Source organism: Thermobia domestica, chromosome 3, assembly GCF_964235325.1.
Source record: "Thermobia domestica chromosome 3, izTheDome1.hap1.1, whole genome shotgun sequence".
Classification (NCBI taxonomy): domain Eukaryota; kingdom Metazoa; phylum Arthropoda; class Insecta; order Zygentoma; family Lepismatidae; genus Thermobia; species Thermobia domestica.
Genome location: NC_137456.1, coordinates 19,342,682 through 19,359,208, shown reverse-complemented (window position 1 = coordinate 19,359,208; position 16,527 = coordinate 19,342,682). Strand labels below are relative to the sequence as shown.

Sequence of the window (16,527 nt, the reverse complement as noted above, 5' to 3'; positions counted from 1 at the left end):
ATCAAAACTGATAACTAGCTAAATGGAACAGGTGTTCGCTACAATTCGAGAATTGAGTTCTTGTATTTGAAAACAATCAAGCAATTCATGCTGGGATTCGTTTGACCATTTGGCTTAGCACTGTTCACGTGACCTTATACTAATGCAACCTAAACATGATTTAGGAATGTAGTATTCAAATAGAAAGTAATCTTAGTAAATGTAACTACAATCACCATGGTGTCTGTTTCCAACGATAAATATTTATTTTAAATAACGAAGGATTTTGCCTCTTCTCAAAAATTGTCGCCCTGTCAAATGCACGTGTTGCATATATGATAGATCCGGCCCTGTACCTGATATTATTACTTTTATTTTTTTCAGAACATGAAGTTGAACTTGTATTTTTTCCTGAAATGGCGGGACTATTACGTGAACACAACTTACAAATCTATAGGACTTCAAAAGAACGATATGGAGTTGTTTTGGCGGCCAAAAATTGTCGTAATGAATATGGAATCCATGGCCCCGAAAGAGGGCGTAGAAGAAATGATTTACTTTTTCGTGACAAAAAGTCAATGGATACGATACTTATTTGGGTAAGTTTTATCCTTGGCAGTGTACTACATAAATTAACGCATTATGAACTATTCTGTCAAGTATATGATGACAGAGAAGATACCAGAAAATTTAAACCATTTTTTAAAACCATAATATCACTAACTTGTGGATCTTTGATGCTTCTACTGGAACTAGCATTGAATGGTCTTCTGATTCAAGCAGGGGCGGACCAAGGTAAAATTTTCACCCAGGCAAAGTGACTTTTTGGCGCTCGCTGGTCCTCCTAGCCTATATTTTACATTTTATTACAGTGATTTTAACATTTTAAAACCATTTTTCGAAAAGAAAATTTAATACACAATTACATGATATGGATATATTTAGTACTTAAAAATATAAATATGGTATCAATTACATTGTGTTTATTATTATTATTATTATTATTATTATTATTATTATTAATAATAATAATAATAATAATAATAATAATAATAATAATAATAATAATAATAATAATAATAATAATGTCCACACACACTGTAGCACTTCCATGCTTCCTGAGATCAAACCGCGGAACACGAAAACACAAAATTTCTATCCAAGGAATGTTCAGAACGGTACACTAGTATCTGAAAACGTGCCGAGGCGCTGCGCTGGCAGTAAGGAAACTACTAGAACATCGCTTACACGCGTCCCGGCTCGACTTCATTCCTGGTCATCAGTGTATTCTTGAACGCATAACACTATTCCTGTATCTTATTTTTCATTTCTCCAGGGTGTAACTTAAAATTTTCTGTAGAAAAAAAGCTGGGGCGTAACTGATTGAAGCATAGTATTTATTCCCGGAAAAAGTACAATATTTAATACTATCTTCAATAATACTAAGCTCAAAGCTTTCTTGGTACAAATTTTCGCAACACTGCACTCAGAAAAAAATGTAGGTGGCGTACTTAAAAAGGTAGGTTACATGCGTAATTCCTGTAGTTTTTGGACTTACAGCAGACGTATAACTGAAAGCGCATGTTTTATAATACTTTCTGTATAAGTGTTCCATCTATACGTACTTTCCGTATGAAATAATATAGGCGGTCAGGATCTCACATACAAATGGACGTATATAACATATAGCTGACGAGGGCAACATAAGTATATGCATGTGATATACGGAAAACTGTTAGATGTCAGACATCCTGCAACGGCATGATGTAACATCTAAGAGCAGTGCGTATGTAGCATATGGATAACGTATGCTCCATACTGATTTCTGTAGTAAACATAAGGATTCCGTATATTTGTACAATATACCGCTGTCTGGAGAACGGATTTTTCTCAGTGTGTGTTGAAACTGCAATAACTAGTAAAATGTATACTTATACGAAGGATTTCAAATCGCTTTCCTGTAAAATTAAAAACATTCAGATGCGCCTTTACGTGCCTTTACCGACGATTTAACATCTGCAAAAAATGTACCCTCCTCCCTCAAATTTACCATTATCCAACAAATTTATCTTCCCTCCAAATATACCACTCTTTAGTTTGAGTTTACCATTACCAATGAAAAATTATGCCCCACCCCCAAAACAATCTGATGGACACAGCCTGTGTTCTTAGAACCATCCTATGGCCACCCTTGAACTTAAATAATAATGAAACTGTGAAGTATCCTGACTTTACCTTGTTTCTTTAAGGTTTCGTCTGTCTTTGATACTTTTTCTTTTGCAGGGTCCTTCTGGTACTGCCATGTCCGTTTGATTTCCATCACTATCCATTTGACATTCAGATGTGCGAAATGAACCTCACCATGAGTAAGTAAATACAGTAGTTTGGTGATTTTTGTAATTATCTTTTCTAATTATGACTTAGCACAGTGGCGGATCATGCATCTTGCAGCCCAAGCAATTTATGACCGGACGCCCCTGTCAGGCCACTGTACCACCTCGTTATAAGCTATCCACTAATGAAATCTTCCCAGCATAAGTTTGGCACTTTTGTTTTAGTCACAGATTGCTTTATAGTACATTATAGTACAGGCCCGTAGCCACCCAAAAATGTAGGGGAGGCCCGGGTGAAGTTAGGGGGGGCGATCCAATCATATTACAGTTCATCACCATATTATAATTGATTTGCAATCCTACCGTGAAAATTTTTGGTGGACCAGCAAAAATTTAGGGGGGCCCGGCCCCCTAGACCCCCCTGGATACGGGCATGTTATAGTATACAAAAGTAACTTTTGGGTTTAGATAGTTTGTTACGACCATTTATTTACTAATTCTATGTTCAAAACAACAGTCAAAATAAACAAAACGTAATTTTTTTATAATAGTTTACAAAAAAAGTATTATTCCAAATGTTGATTTTTTTTTTTTTTTTTTCATTTACGGTCCCTTAGAGTTTACCTTCTATGACCGTAGCCAGTTTACCTTCTTTACTTACGTTAGTCAGAAATACGATGCTGCATTTTATTGGTCAACAACTTTTCTTCTGTTATTTAAAGTGAAAACAAAATTCTTGCTTAGTTATTGTTAATTTGATGACTCGCACCTCGGAAACCAAAGGCCAGCACTCCATATTCCATATACTTCGTAGCCCCGTCAAGCTCAACTACTATGCCACGTTTAATCAAATCGGATGATGTAAATTTGTTCTAAAGAGCAATAAGGGTTTTTCTAGACTTGTCTTGGAAGTCGAATGACATTGATCGTCTGTCTGTTGGCAGGCATCAGAGCAAAAACTGTAAGATATATCGAGAATCGCTTTTTTTCAATCAATTCAGCGTCCGAAAAAGTAAGTTTTATGTTCTCTCTTATAACACACATATATAATTAAATATTGCAGTCCCAGTTCGATTGCAATTACTTTAAGAGGCCTCATCCCGGCAAAATTAAAATACCGCTAATTTTACAGTAATTATGTGATATCTTCAAATAGATAAAAGGTAACTGAAATGTGGAACAAGAGCGCCTTAGACAATATTATTTTGCATGAGGTATCGTTATCACAAGTTACCTAGTAGCTTTCCGTTTTCAGCCGTTTAGAAACGCGAAAATAAATCCCAATTTTCAAAATGGCTCGAAATCGAAAGCAGATAAGTGAGTCGTGATAACGGTGTCTCATGTAAAATGATATTGTCTAGGGCGCTCTTGTTCCACATTTCGATTATCTTTTATCTATTTGAAGATATGACATAATTACTGTAAAATTAGCGGTATTTTAATTTCGCTGGGATGAAGCCTCTTAATAATTACCAAAACTTATCATGATAGTTACTTCAATAAATTAAACTATTTTTGTTACTTTTAAACTTTGTATTTCCTTGATACTTATCCTTCATTTTGCAGAAATTAGGCTTGTTCACTTATTATATCTTTAACAGCATAAATAAAACACGTTTAAACAAGTCTGGCCACAAGATTTGTTATCATAAGGTCCGGACTATTGTCCTTGTTGCCTATAACTAGATATACATATACGTTATCGTTGCACCCTTAATCGTCTGTTTAAACCGGAAGTGGTTTAAATTAGGAATTTTGGTTCCAACCTTTATCGTCATAGAACAAAAAATAGCAAGATATAGTGAGAAATGACTTTTGATATGGAGTCAGCGTCCGAGTTCTATTTTTGAACTTATTTCTCTACTGAAACCAGTAGCTATAGATGCAATTTGGGTATTGAATTCACTTGGAAGTTTACCGTAGTTTCAATCTATGAGACGAGTTTTTTTTTTTTTTTTTTTTTTTTTAACTAAGGGCAAACCCTAGCTTTGATGGCGTGCAATTCGGAAACCAAAGTTCGACAAATCATAACTGTATTTATTTAATAAATTTTGTCAAGATTTACATTACGCCAAGTTCAGTCACGACCAAATGAACTTCATCGATAGTGTATCATATAAATACACGCTTGTGATTGGTATCTTTGTAGAAAATTCAAATGAAAAACGTCAATTTTACAGGTAAAGGTGGTATTATTGGGCACGACAAAGGAACGGCAGCAAGATTTTTTTTTTTTTTTTTTTTTTTTTTTAAGGAAGTGGAAGAGGCAAAAGACCAACACATGAAGCACGCTCAGGGCTTGAATTTGTCGTAGTTGGGCAGGTTCATAGGCCATCATGCAAAATAAATTTTCACAGTATAAGCCGTTCCTCACCGCACTATTTTGCCTTCAAGTAGGCTAGATTAAATAGTTATAAATATATCATTAATGGAAAAAATAAAAGTACAGAATCAACCTAAAAGAACAAGAATGTAAATTTTCAGCATTAACACAATCAAATTTCTGTGCATTAAATTAAATCTATACATATACGAGGGTGATTCAGAAAGTAATGGCACCAAGGTGAAACCTTTTATTTGTGTTCTCATTTTCTTTTTAAGTTTTACGTCCCATGCTTATGCTAGCTAGGCTAAAGGAGACGGTAAATGATTAGAAATGAATGAAATGGTGGAATAATGAAAATGGGAGGAAACGGAAGAACCCCGTGAAAACCCACGCACACGGTGTTAGTCCGCCACAAAGCTCACTTGGCTCGAGCTGGGATCGAACAAAGGACCCCATGCACCAGAGGTGAAGGTTCTACCACTGAGCCAGAGCAGCGGTACAGGTGTCGGTGAAAAGCCTGCAATGTCAGATACAAATGGTCACATTACAGTATTTTCAACTTTGTCTCCATTACGGACAACACACGGACCAACGCCAAATACGGGTTTTCATGCCGTCGGCGAAGAATTATGGTGACTTCTGCTTCTACATCCGCGTCACAACTGTAGCGTTGGCCCTGAAGGTAATACTTAAGTTTGGGAAAAAGCCAAAAGACGAGGGCGCAAGATCCGGAGTATAGGCAGCATGAGGCAGAATGTCAACAACACTTTGCCAACAGATAGGACAAGTTTGAATTTTTGGCGGAGTAGAGAACGTGTGATGATACACCTTGGACTGATGCTTCGTTTCCGGGTCGAGATGGTGTATTCACGACTCGTCGTCGACGATCAATGTTCTTGGGCGCACGACCCTCCGCAGTCAGAAATTCAATGACAGCCCACTGTTTCAACCGGACGTCACCACTGAATGCCATGGATTGCTTCATTACTCTGGAACTAGAAGAGATAGGAAGGTGAAACAAGTGACATTCTATACCTTAAACATCAGTGCATTAATGATAAACAGTTCAGAATATTTGCAGTACTATTGGCTAAGTAGTGGGCCTGGAGACATTAGTTTCTGAATCACCTTCGTATTATTTAACTATTTGTTTATTATCAGTATTTTGTAATTCTAGGAGTTAATCCAATAGAATTCACTCAAATGAAATGGGGCACAAAAGATGGGATAACATTTGATAAATTCAATGGACATACAAAACAACAGCTTCCGACGTACACTGTGCAGTTATGTGCGGTATCAACTCCAGCCATACGTTATGGGATGAGTGGTAAGTAGGTGTACTGTATTCCGAGGATCTTCTAACATGTTCAAACCATTGTAACAGTTTAAATGTGAGTAACATTTAAATTCTACATATGAACAAACGAACTTGGCGGCGGAATGACGATTGTATGGAAATTATTATAGTTAATACTATTTATTATGTTTTTTTTATTAGCAACGAAAAATATAAGGGACAAAAATTATAAAATTATGTATATATCTTTCTTTTAACATTAAAGCTTAGATTGAAATTTTCAATCGTTCATATCAGTCCTTCAGAGTCTTCATTTTCATAATTTAGTTAATATTTAAATAGTTGCAGACATTGAACAAATTTCCAACTTTAAGGTGCTCCATCACGGCGAAATTAAAGTACCGTTAATTTTACAGTCATTATGTGGTATCTTCAAATACATAAAATATAATCGAAAAGTGGAACAAGATCTTCCTAGACAATATTATTTTACATGAGATACCGTTATCACGACTCACTTAAGGGGTCAATCCATACGAAGTGGTCCAGAGATGGTTGCTCGACCATCTCTGAAAATTATAAAAGTTGGAGTGTGACGAACCTTGTGTATGAGAAGGTCAATAACACTATTTATGTTGTCGTATGTACAGTCAGCGACAGTAGAAAATGGAGGTTGGATACATAAGAAATGATAGCTTTTTCCAGTAGCAGAATAGTTTCACTGTATGTCTGATAGTTGGACAAACAACATGACAGCAAATACATGCCCGAAAACATAACATGCCAGGATATTCCTCCATTTGGAGGAAAAAGTATTACTATCTGAGAGCATCACTTAGAGAAACAACCACGAGATAAATCTACGGAAATTCCATTCACATTAAGTTCAAAGAGATATGAATTAATGCAAAGGAAAGGAAAACAATAATACGCATCATGCTGAGACCGAAAAAGTATGGAAAGCTAAACAAAATGAGAAAAGAAGGAAAGAGGGAAAGGAAAGAGCAAAAGACATGGGAATAAATTAAATTTTAACACTTAAGGATAAACAGTGTCCGTCTTTCCTCCTGCCCCTGTATCCGTCCTGGTTTTTCTCCCTTCATAGGATAAATCTCATTCAGCATCAAACGCGAACATCATTTATAGTGTTTAATTCTTTGAAAAAATTTTAACTCAGTCTAGGCCGAGACTCGAACCCCGGACCCTTAGCATTACAGTCAGACACTGTAACCACTTACCTACACACGCTATACCAAGTGTTTTTATAAACCAGCCATTACCCGCGCTATCAAACGTCTTAAATCAGCCATTGTCGGGAGTTACCCCAGTTACACTTGAAGTTTGAATTTTATTTACGGCCTTTAGCCATCTACGGCAACAGGCCCCATGTTTTCATTAAAAGCATTTGTTCTGTAGATTAAAATCAAGAATAACTTAATCTATACTCTTACTTACTGTTGTCAATATATATATATATATATATATATATATATATATATATATATATATATATATATATATATATATATATATATAGAGAGAGAGAGAGAGAGAGAGAGAGAGAGAGAGAGAGAGAGAGAGAGAGAAAGAGAGATAGGTAGGTATATAAAAATCGGATTAATGGGGGTTAAAAGAGTGATTTCGTAACTGCGAAATGGGTGTCGCACCACTACTGACATCTGGTAGCGGTGTTACGTAACACATACATTAGAAATAAAGCTTCGAAACGGCAAATTGCACGTTGTGCCGTGGATAAATCGGTAAGGTGTCTGCTTATTAAGTAGGCAATTCGAGTTCGAGTCTTGAATACACCAATTACTTTTTCCTTCAAAATACATTTCTATATTTTTATATATGTTATTAATAATTGCTTTCCTGCATTTTTTGTAAATTATCTTAAATTAGTGAAGGTTCAGTAAAATCAAGAAGGTTAAAATACATATATATATGATTGTTTTATCCGTATGTACAGTCCAGAGATGGAGCGGGTCGGGGGGCCGCGGGTCAACAGAACGTGACCCACTGCAACCCCCCACTCTGACTTAACAACGTATTACGTCCCATAGACTCATTCTGCTCAGTGCATTGTAGACAGCTTCTGAACACTGGTGAATTTGTCTACTTTCAAGGCATCCTTTTTCTTTTCATTTTTTTCTATTGACAAAAGAACTTCAGGCAATTTTAGATATTGATATTTGCAACTGTAATAATAGCAATAGGACTTATTTGAGACGCAGCCTGTGATTTCTTAGAGGAGCTATAACTTCTGGGAAAAATGTTTCAATCATGTGCAATATATGAATTATTATATAAAATATTGAATGTAACTATGTGTGCATGATCATCATATCCAAATTGCAAAGTCAAATGAAATGATTTTTGGTATATACTTAGGCCTCAATTTCAACTAGGAAGTTATCATAAATTCGGTATCGATTTCATTATATTACATATTCTAAGAGGGTCCGAATTTTTGCGAAAAATTTAGTATCTCACAAGCCGTTCAAGTTGGAGAGCTGACATTCAGTATATTAATTCTTTATCTAATATAAATAAAATAAAGAGTTTGTTTGTGTGTTTGTCGGTCTGTCTGTCCGTGTGCGGACTGGGAACCAGACGAGTGGACCGAGAGTTACCAAAATTTGGTCAGGGGTACCTAGCTCAGGCCCCAGATCAAGACGAAGTCGGTTTTTTAAATTTCGAACCAGGGGGGCTCAGAGGGCTTTTACCGGAAGTGGCTTGGGAACCAGACAAATAGACCGAGAGTTACCAAATTTTAGTCACAAAAACCTTGGTTCACGCTCCAGATCAGAGTTAAACGTTTTTCTCAAAATTCGAACCAGGGGGTCTCAGGGGGGCGTTTATCGGGACATGTAAAAGTAGTAGAAAATTTCCGATATTAGTGTCGAATTAATAGTTCTGGCGGTCGCTGAAATCAATGGTGAAACTCTGATCACATTAACTTCCAAATTCACCTTATTCGAGCCGGGAGTCAGCGGGGAGGGGGGGATACCGAAAAATTTAAAAATAATGTAAAATGACCGATATTAGTGTCCAATCCATTGTTTTCGCGGTCATTAAGATCAATGGTGACACTTCCATTAGCGAAGATTTGCAAATTCAGCTACAATTGTATGCAAGCCGGGAGTCAGCGGGGAATACTGAGAAATGTAAAAATAATCCAAAATGACCGATTTTAGCGTCAATTCCATAGTTTTCGCAGTCGGTGAGATCAATGGTGAGACTTTCATTAGCGATGACTTGCAAATTCAGCTACAATTGTATGCGGCTGGGAGTCAGCGGGGAGGGGGGATACCGAGACATTTTAAAGTAATCCAAAATGATCGATATTAGTGTCACATCCAAAGTTTTCGCGGTCGCCAAAATGAATAGTAATACTTCCACAAGCGTTGACTTCCAAGTACTGGCCCCATGCGAAGAACGGGTATATTTAGCTGGTATATATATATATATATATATATATATATATATATATATATATATATATATATATATATATATATATATATATACTTCTTTAGTTCTTTAATACCAATTATGTATGTACTTTGCCAGTACATGTCCCATAGCGTTAGTTTTTGTTGGAATATTTTATTCCCCCCACTCAGACTATGTTAACAAAATCGTAGTCGTAATTATTCGTACTAACAAGAAGTAACTATAAAGTTATGTAGCTTCCTGTGTATTTATATAATCTTGGTATTTGCCTAGAGTCTTCTTGTTTTGTAAAATCCCTATGTATCTGCTTAAAACAATTTGAGGATATATATATATATATATATATATATATATATATATATATATATATATATATATATATATATATATATATATATATATATATTTTGTGTATATTTACATTGTTATAATTTATATTAATGGTTGTTAACTTCTATCTTAATATCACATTCATATTGAACCAGAATAGTCAAAAATGGTAGAGAGAATTGATGAGATTAAGTAACTACGAAAGCCATGATAGTACATTAACGAAAGCTACAGACACTTTCGTCGTGATCCGACTTGTTGAGTTTATTTTTGTTAGTTATTATTCATAATGGAACCTGAGCAACCCGAAGTAGCATTCAAATCAGTTAGTGTTAAATGTTTTTTCTAATGGCTGGCATGGAATTTTTATTCGGAAAAATATGTATACAACTACTCAGAAAGACGACTAACAATTGTCTTTTGGCGATATTTTTAGTCCTCTCGTAGAAACAGAGAGTGATCATAGCAATTGTTTGCTTAGTAGCGATAGCGTTAAGGGAAGGGTTTTGGTTGACAGTGTGTGTGTGAACACAGAGCCAAAGGTCGTTCACGCTAGTTGTTTAGATGGCTTGGCTGATAACAATTCATTCAGCGTCTCGTGCGAATCAGCTGTTTTGAAGTCAAAGGAAAATGAAAACGAAAGTTATTTTTCTTTAGACTTTAAACCTGGAAGAATTGTGTCTGGTGATTCACGTGTAGGGAATTCATTTATGCCTTTTAATACTAATTTAGATAAAGTAAGTGTAGACATTGCTTCAGACAGCTTTAGTAATTTATATAAACAAATCCCTATTTGTGATGGACAAGATGATTATGTATTATTTCAATTTCTATTGTCAGTTTATAAAATAGCTAGACTAAAAACCTTCCCTGAAGAAAGCATTCTCACGGCACCTATAGGAAAAGTCATAGCCCATTCAGCCCTAACCCACACAATTGTGCTCGTAGAATGAATGACCAATCTTTCCATCTTTCGTAATTATTAAAATAAAACAATACTGTTTTTGTGAAGAGCTCCTCCGTGGCTAAGCGGTTAGCTTACGGTAATTTGGCGTGGGAGACCCGGGTTCGATTCCCGGCGGGAGCTCATGTGGTTCGGATTCCACGTTAATCAGTAGGTCCACGTAGTTAGCCTCGCTGCTGAAAGGGACGCTAAACTAAAATCAACTCAACTCAACTGTTTTTGTGGAAAACTGAATTTGTGACTTGTAACGTAGCCTGAGTGGAAGATAAAATATTTCCACAAAAACTAACGCTATGGGACAAGTACTGGTAAAGTACATAAACAATTGGTTTTAAATAACTAAAGATATATATATATATATATATATATATATATATATATATATATATATATATGTGTGTGTGTGTGTGTGTGTGTAATAAATAAGCTGAAACAGAAGCATTAATACTATCAACTGAGTAAATCGCTCAATAGGCTATTTGAATTATGCAATGAAATAATACATAAAGTTCGTCGGATTATAATATGTAAATTTCATTAAGGAAACAGAACATAAAATTTGACTTAAATAATTTTATAAACAATTTGATCACTCCCAAATAGATCCTACAACAAATATAAAAATTTAATAACTGTGTATTCATTGATTATCAGCACAAATATATTCAATATTCTATTAAAGTTATTTTATTTGATAATCTTCAATAATCTTCAATCAACTTAATAGGATAACTTTGAGATAAAAGAGTATTCAATTAGGAAAGTTAACATTTACCAATATTTTTCGCATATCACTACAACATCTTTCATAGCGAATATTACACTTTATACAATAAATATATGGTTTTGTTCCAAAACAAGCTAATAAGGAACCTTCAAAACAACTTTAAACACAATTCATTTATACTCAATACTCACAAGAATTTGACTAATACATACACTATAGCCGTATTCATAAAATTCAAGAAAAGCAGAATAGCATTTGCCACTAATAAACCTCAACATATTTTCGGATCAATCACAGAATATAGAATAAATCTTGAGATATTGGAAGAAATTGCTATATAACTCTACTATCCATGTAGCAATAACTTGAGCGTTGTTATCACAAAATTGCATACAAAACTTAACTTCCCGTAATAACATACAGATTCTTGCCTTTCACATTTCTCTTCCAGTTTCGGAATGAAATTGTTACAGAAAACATTTCGTCGATATTTGATAAATAATACATTACTCATGAATTTGTATACATTTCCATGTTTTCACTTCTGACTATGTATAACTTGTAGAAAACTAAAATGAAGACCCAGGGTCAGATACTGAACCTTGAGAATTTGACTGTCCACTTCTCTAGCGTAGTCGTAATTATGAACATACGGACGGCTACGGAAAAATCACAGCCTAGCGCACGAGTTCCAATTCTATCCACTATCACATGAGTAGTGCTATTTATACTTTAAATTGACTGCCGATTTCCTCACCTTTTTAACTTTAATGAAATCGTTACACACATCCAGCAGTATATTTACAAACAAATGCAACGTATTTTTTTTTTCTAATTATGAATGTAAAAGTACAATAGTCATCTGTCAAAACAAAAATTAATAATTTAATTATCTATACACAAGTAATAATAATATTCTAACTACAAAATAAAAATCCCCAAAACTAAAAATTCCCAAAATAAACTATCTAAATACAAACAAGAAGTTCCAAGTCTAAACGTCAAAACGTAATCTATAGTCTTAAAAATCCAAGTACTAAATACATTCATAAACAAACATATAAATAACCAGAATCCTGAAATAACTATAGAAATCAAATTTTCCATATATGTGTATAAATAAATGTAACAAAATTCACAAAAGTAAATCCCCACGTTAAGCGGGTTTTTATATCCAGGCTCCTAACTATGAAAACATTTACGATCACTCCAACCCCAATCATTTCACTCCAATCCCAGTCTTTCGCCATTTCTATCCTTGCTTTTTTTTCACGTTCGCATGTCATATCATCACTAATAATACTACTCAGATATCGAAAACTAGTCATTTGTTGTTTTCTTCCGCTCCCACTTCCATATTTGACACCGATTGCTTCGTTTCAATCACCATGGATTTTGTCTTTCTAACATTTATTTTCATCCCATATTCTTCATAAGTTTTCTCAAGTTTTCTACATCTTATCAATTTTCTTTTTAGATTCTGCAACAACAATCATATCAACCCCAAACCGTATACACCTCATTTTATCTCCTACAGGAATTCCATCTTTATTAGGTAGACTCCTTTTCGCTATCTCTTCTATATAGCTATTAAATAATGTCGGCGAAAATCTCTGTTGAACTCACCTTCCAATTACACTGTCTGTCTACTGTGCATGCACCAGCGAATTTCTATGAAAGATCATTAATAATTCTGATAATTTATATAACATTTGCAGACGAATACGTAAGAGAACCGATATGAATAACATATCATTCCGCAAAGTAACGAATACGCTAAACATAAAACATCAATACATATTACATCAGGGTGAAATAGATATAAAAAATAAAAACTTCAAAATGCATATTATTCGTTATTACCGCCGGTCTAGTGGCTAGCACGTGTGCCTTTCGTGTACGGGGTCCCGGGTTCGATTCCCGGTGGGGGAACTTTGGAATTTTAATTGTTCCTGTGTTTGGTTTTTGAATTGGTGTTCCTGTTGTTCAAGCTTAAAGGAAATGATTGTAAAACCTGTATAACCGAGTAGAAACTAGGAACAACTTACTCAGATACGTTCAGTGAATCAGTTAACTTAAAGAAAATAAACAAAGTGTCTCAGGCATTTGTCTGTAAATTGAAAGGAACTCTTAAACGTTAGTTCCAGTCCCACCAAAGTAACATTTTTCTTTTACCTGTTCTCGAAGTTTCTCTTTGTATTTCTATCGGATTCGAACAAATAGAACTTCGAATAGAGACCACGTTGAATTCATTTATTGAGTAAGCCTGATATTCTTATAAAACATGGCTATAATTTTATTATTATTATTATTATTATTATTATTATTATTATTATTATTATTATTATTATTATTATTAGTTAAAGTACGAAGTTTGAAATCAGGCGATGCAGTATTTACGTAAACTAAATGATAATTTATTTGATAATATTCACTAGCCCAGTATACATTTGCGAGGTTTTGCTTTGGTAAATGAAAGGTATACGACATTGAATAGTAAAAATATTACAATAAAATTTATTATTAAAAATATTGATTAAGTAATTGGAGTTAAACATGCTTTCCAGTAAGAATTATATATAGAGAGGATTTACTTTAAAGTGCATGCAAACGAATATTCTAGTTATAATCCGATTAAAAATCGATAACTTACACAATACTATTTACAGTAGAGCGTCGATCATCCGAAGTAATTGGGGGACATGGGTGTTTGGAAAACTGGTGTGTTCGGATAATCGAACTGTACATGTTTATTTGCCATGCGCGGAGCGGCACGCCTCAACTCTAAGCTGGCGCAGTTGTTGCTTTGAACAGCTTTGATACTGACGCTACTTCTACAGTCAGTGCCAAACCGACAGAAGTGTGCTGATTGTTGAAACATAGCGACTGGCGGCTTGGCCGGTCAGCAGCGCCTTATGAAGGCCCAATTAGAAGCAATGTTCCGCCAGCGGTGGCTCAGTACGGCGACTCTGTGGGAAACTTGGTTTGGGAGTGAGGGGGATGATGGACGGTAGGGTGGGAGAGTAACAGGTGCGAGCGAGTACCCAGTTCGGTTAAGCGGTCGTTCGGTTGACCGACATTCGGATAATCGACGCTCTACTGTACTTCATTAGTTCTATAAATATTTATGCTTATCGTATTATAATTCTCTTTAAATTATGATTTTGTCATTTCAAAACGTAGAACTAGAAATAAATGTAATATTCTACCCACGGGCGGATCCAGGACCCACTTCCGGGGGGGCGGTGGGTTGTCATAATGCAACTTCTAAGGGCTCCAAACTCTGGGATAGATTTTATTTATATATATAAAGTAAGAAAGTTTCCTCTTCTGGGGGGGCGATCGCCCCGATCCCTCCTGGATCCGCCCCTGATTCTACCTAGGTATTTGTTAAGGAAACCTTTCAAACAGTGTTGATTTCAGGGCATTACCTGTTCGAGAATTTGAGACCTTGTCGACATAAATTTCCCCCTTCGTGGCCATATTTTCGATCATGCTCAAAGTGGACTAATAATGTTTTATCAGTTTTCGCTCATTCATATCTTGACCATTACCCGGGGAGAATCTTCTGAAATTATCAATGCTTATAATTAGTTTTTCATTACAAATCAAAGGATAATAATGAAATATTGAGCATACTTAATATTTTGTTTTCAGCTTTAGATTTTAGATCTGCAATTCATATAATGTTCCTTTCTAATCGAATTAGAGAGAAAAGTAGTTGCCAAAGATTTATTCAAAGAAATGTTCTCAGTCCTCTGATGAAAATATGAACACACTTTTAAGAAAGAAAAAAAAAACAAATTGAATAATACCTACAGGATTTGAACACATACACTTATAATTGATAGACTATTCACCCAAACCGCTCCACCAGTTCGTACGTTTTCACTGAGCTTCTTTAGACTTTTGTGTAAAGTAGTTTCCTGCTCCACATTTTTTTTTTTTATTTCGATACGACTATAAGTTTGTGGTGAATATTTGGGCGTTGCAGGTGTTGCAATGCATAAAAGTCTTTTTCGTATAAACTACATTCAATTTTACATCCCAATAACTTATATACAACAGGTTGAATCTGTGAAATGTTTGGGGTTGGAGTGATCGTAAATGTTTTCATAGTTAGGAGCCTGGATATGAAAACCCGCTTAACGTGGGGATTTACTTTTGTGAATTTTGGTGCATTTATTTATACACATATATGGAAAATTTGATTTCTATAGTTATTTCAGGATTCTAGTTATTTATATGTTTGTTTATGAATGTATTTAGTCAATTTAAAGTATAAATAGCACTACTCATGTGATAGTGGATAGAATTGGAACTCGTGCGCTAGGCTGTGATTTTTCCGTAGCCGTCCGTATGTTCATAATTACGACTACGATAGAGAAGTGGACAGTCAAATTCTCAAGGTTCAGTATCTGACCCTGGGTCTTCATTTTAGTTTTCTACAAGTTATACATAGTCAGAAGTGAAAACATGGAAATGTATACAAATTCATGAGTAATGTATTATTTATCAAATATCGACGAAATGTTTCCTGTAACAATTTCATTCCGAAACTGGAAGAGAAACGTGAAAGGCAAGAATCTGTATGTTATTACGGGAAGTTAAGTTTTGTATGAAATTTTGTGATAACAACGTTCAAGTTATTGCTACATGGATAGTAGAGTTATATAGCAATTTCTTCCAATATCTCAAGATTTATTCTATATTCTGTGATTGATCCGAAAATATGTTGAGGTTTATTAGTGGCAAATGCTATTCTGCTTTTCTTGAATTTTATGAATACGGCTATAGTGTATGTATTAGTCAAATTCTTGTGAGTATTGAGTATAAATGAATTGTGTTTAAAGTTGTTTTGAAGGTTCCTTATTAGCTTGTTTTGGAACAAAACCATATATTTATTGTATAAAGTGTAATATTCGCTATGAAAGATGTTGTAGTGATATGCGAAAAATATTGGTAAATGTTAACTTTCCTAATTGAATACTCTTTTATCTCAAAGTTATCCTATTAAGTTGATTGAAGATTATTGAAGATTATCAAATAAAATAACTTTAATAGAATATTGAATATATTTGTGCTGATAATCAATGAATACACAGTTAT

The 16,527-nt window shown here is 34.7% G+C and overlaps 1 protein-coding gene across 1 annotated transcript in view; it reads left to right on the top strand.

Moving 5' to 3' along the window:
• The first annotated feature begins 486 nt into the window (after positions 1-486).
• The window catches only part of LOC145681695 (gamma-aminobutyric acid receptor subunit pi-like), a 95,195-nt gene continuing 79,154 nt past the window's right edge, over positions 487-16,527 (top strand). Inside the window, exons 1-3 of the mRNA XM_081753314.1 lie at positions 487-578; positions 2,263-2,345; positions 5,816-5,968. Of these exons, the coding sequence (XP_081609440.1) occupies positions 487-578; positions 2,263-2,345; positions 5,816-5,968 (328 nt within the window). The remainder of the gene's footprint in view (positions 579-2,262; positions 2,346-5,815; positions 5,969-16,527) is intronic.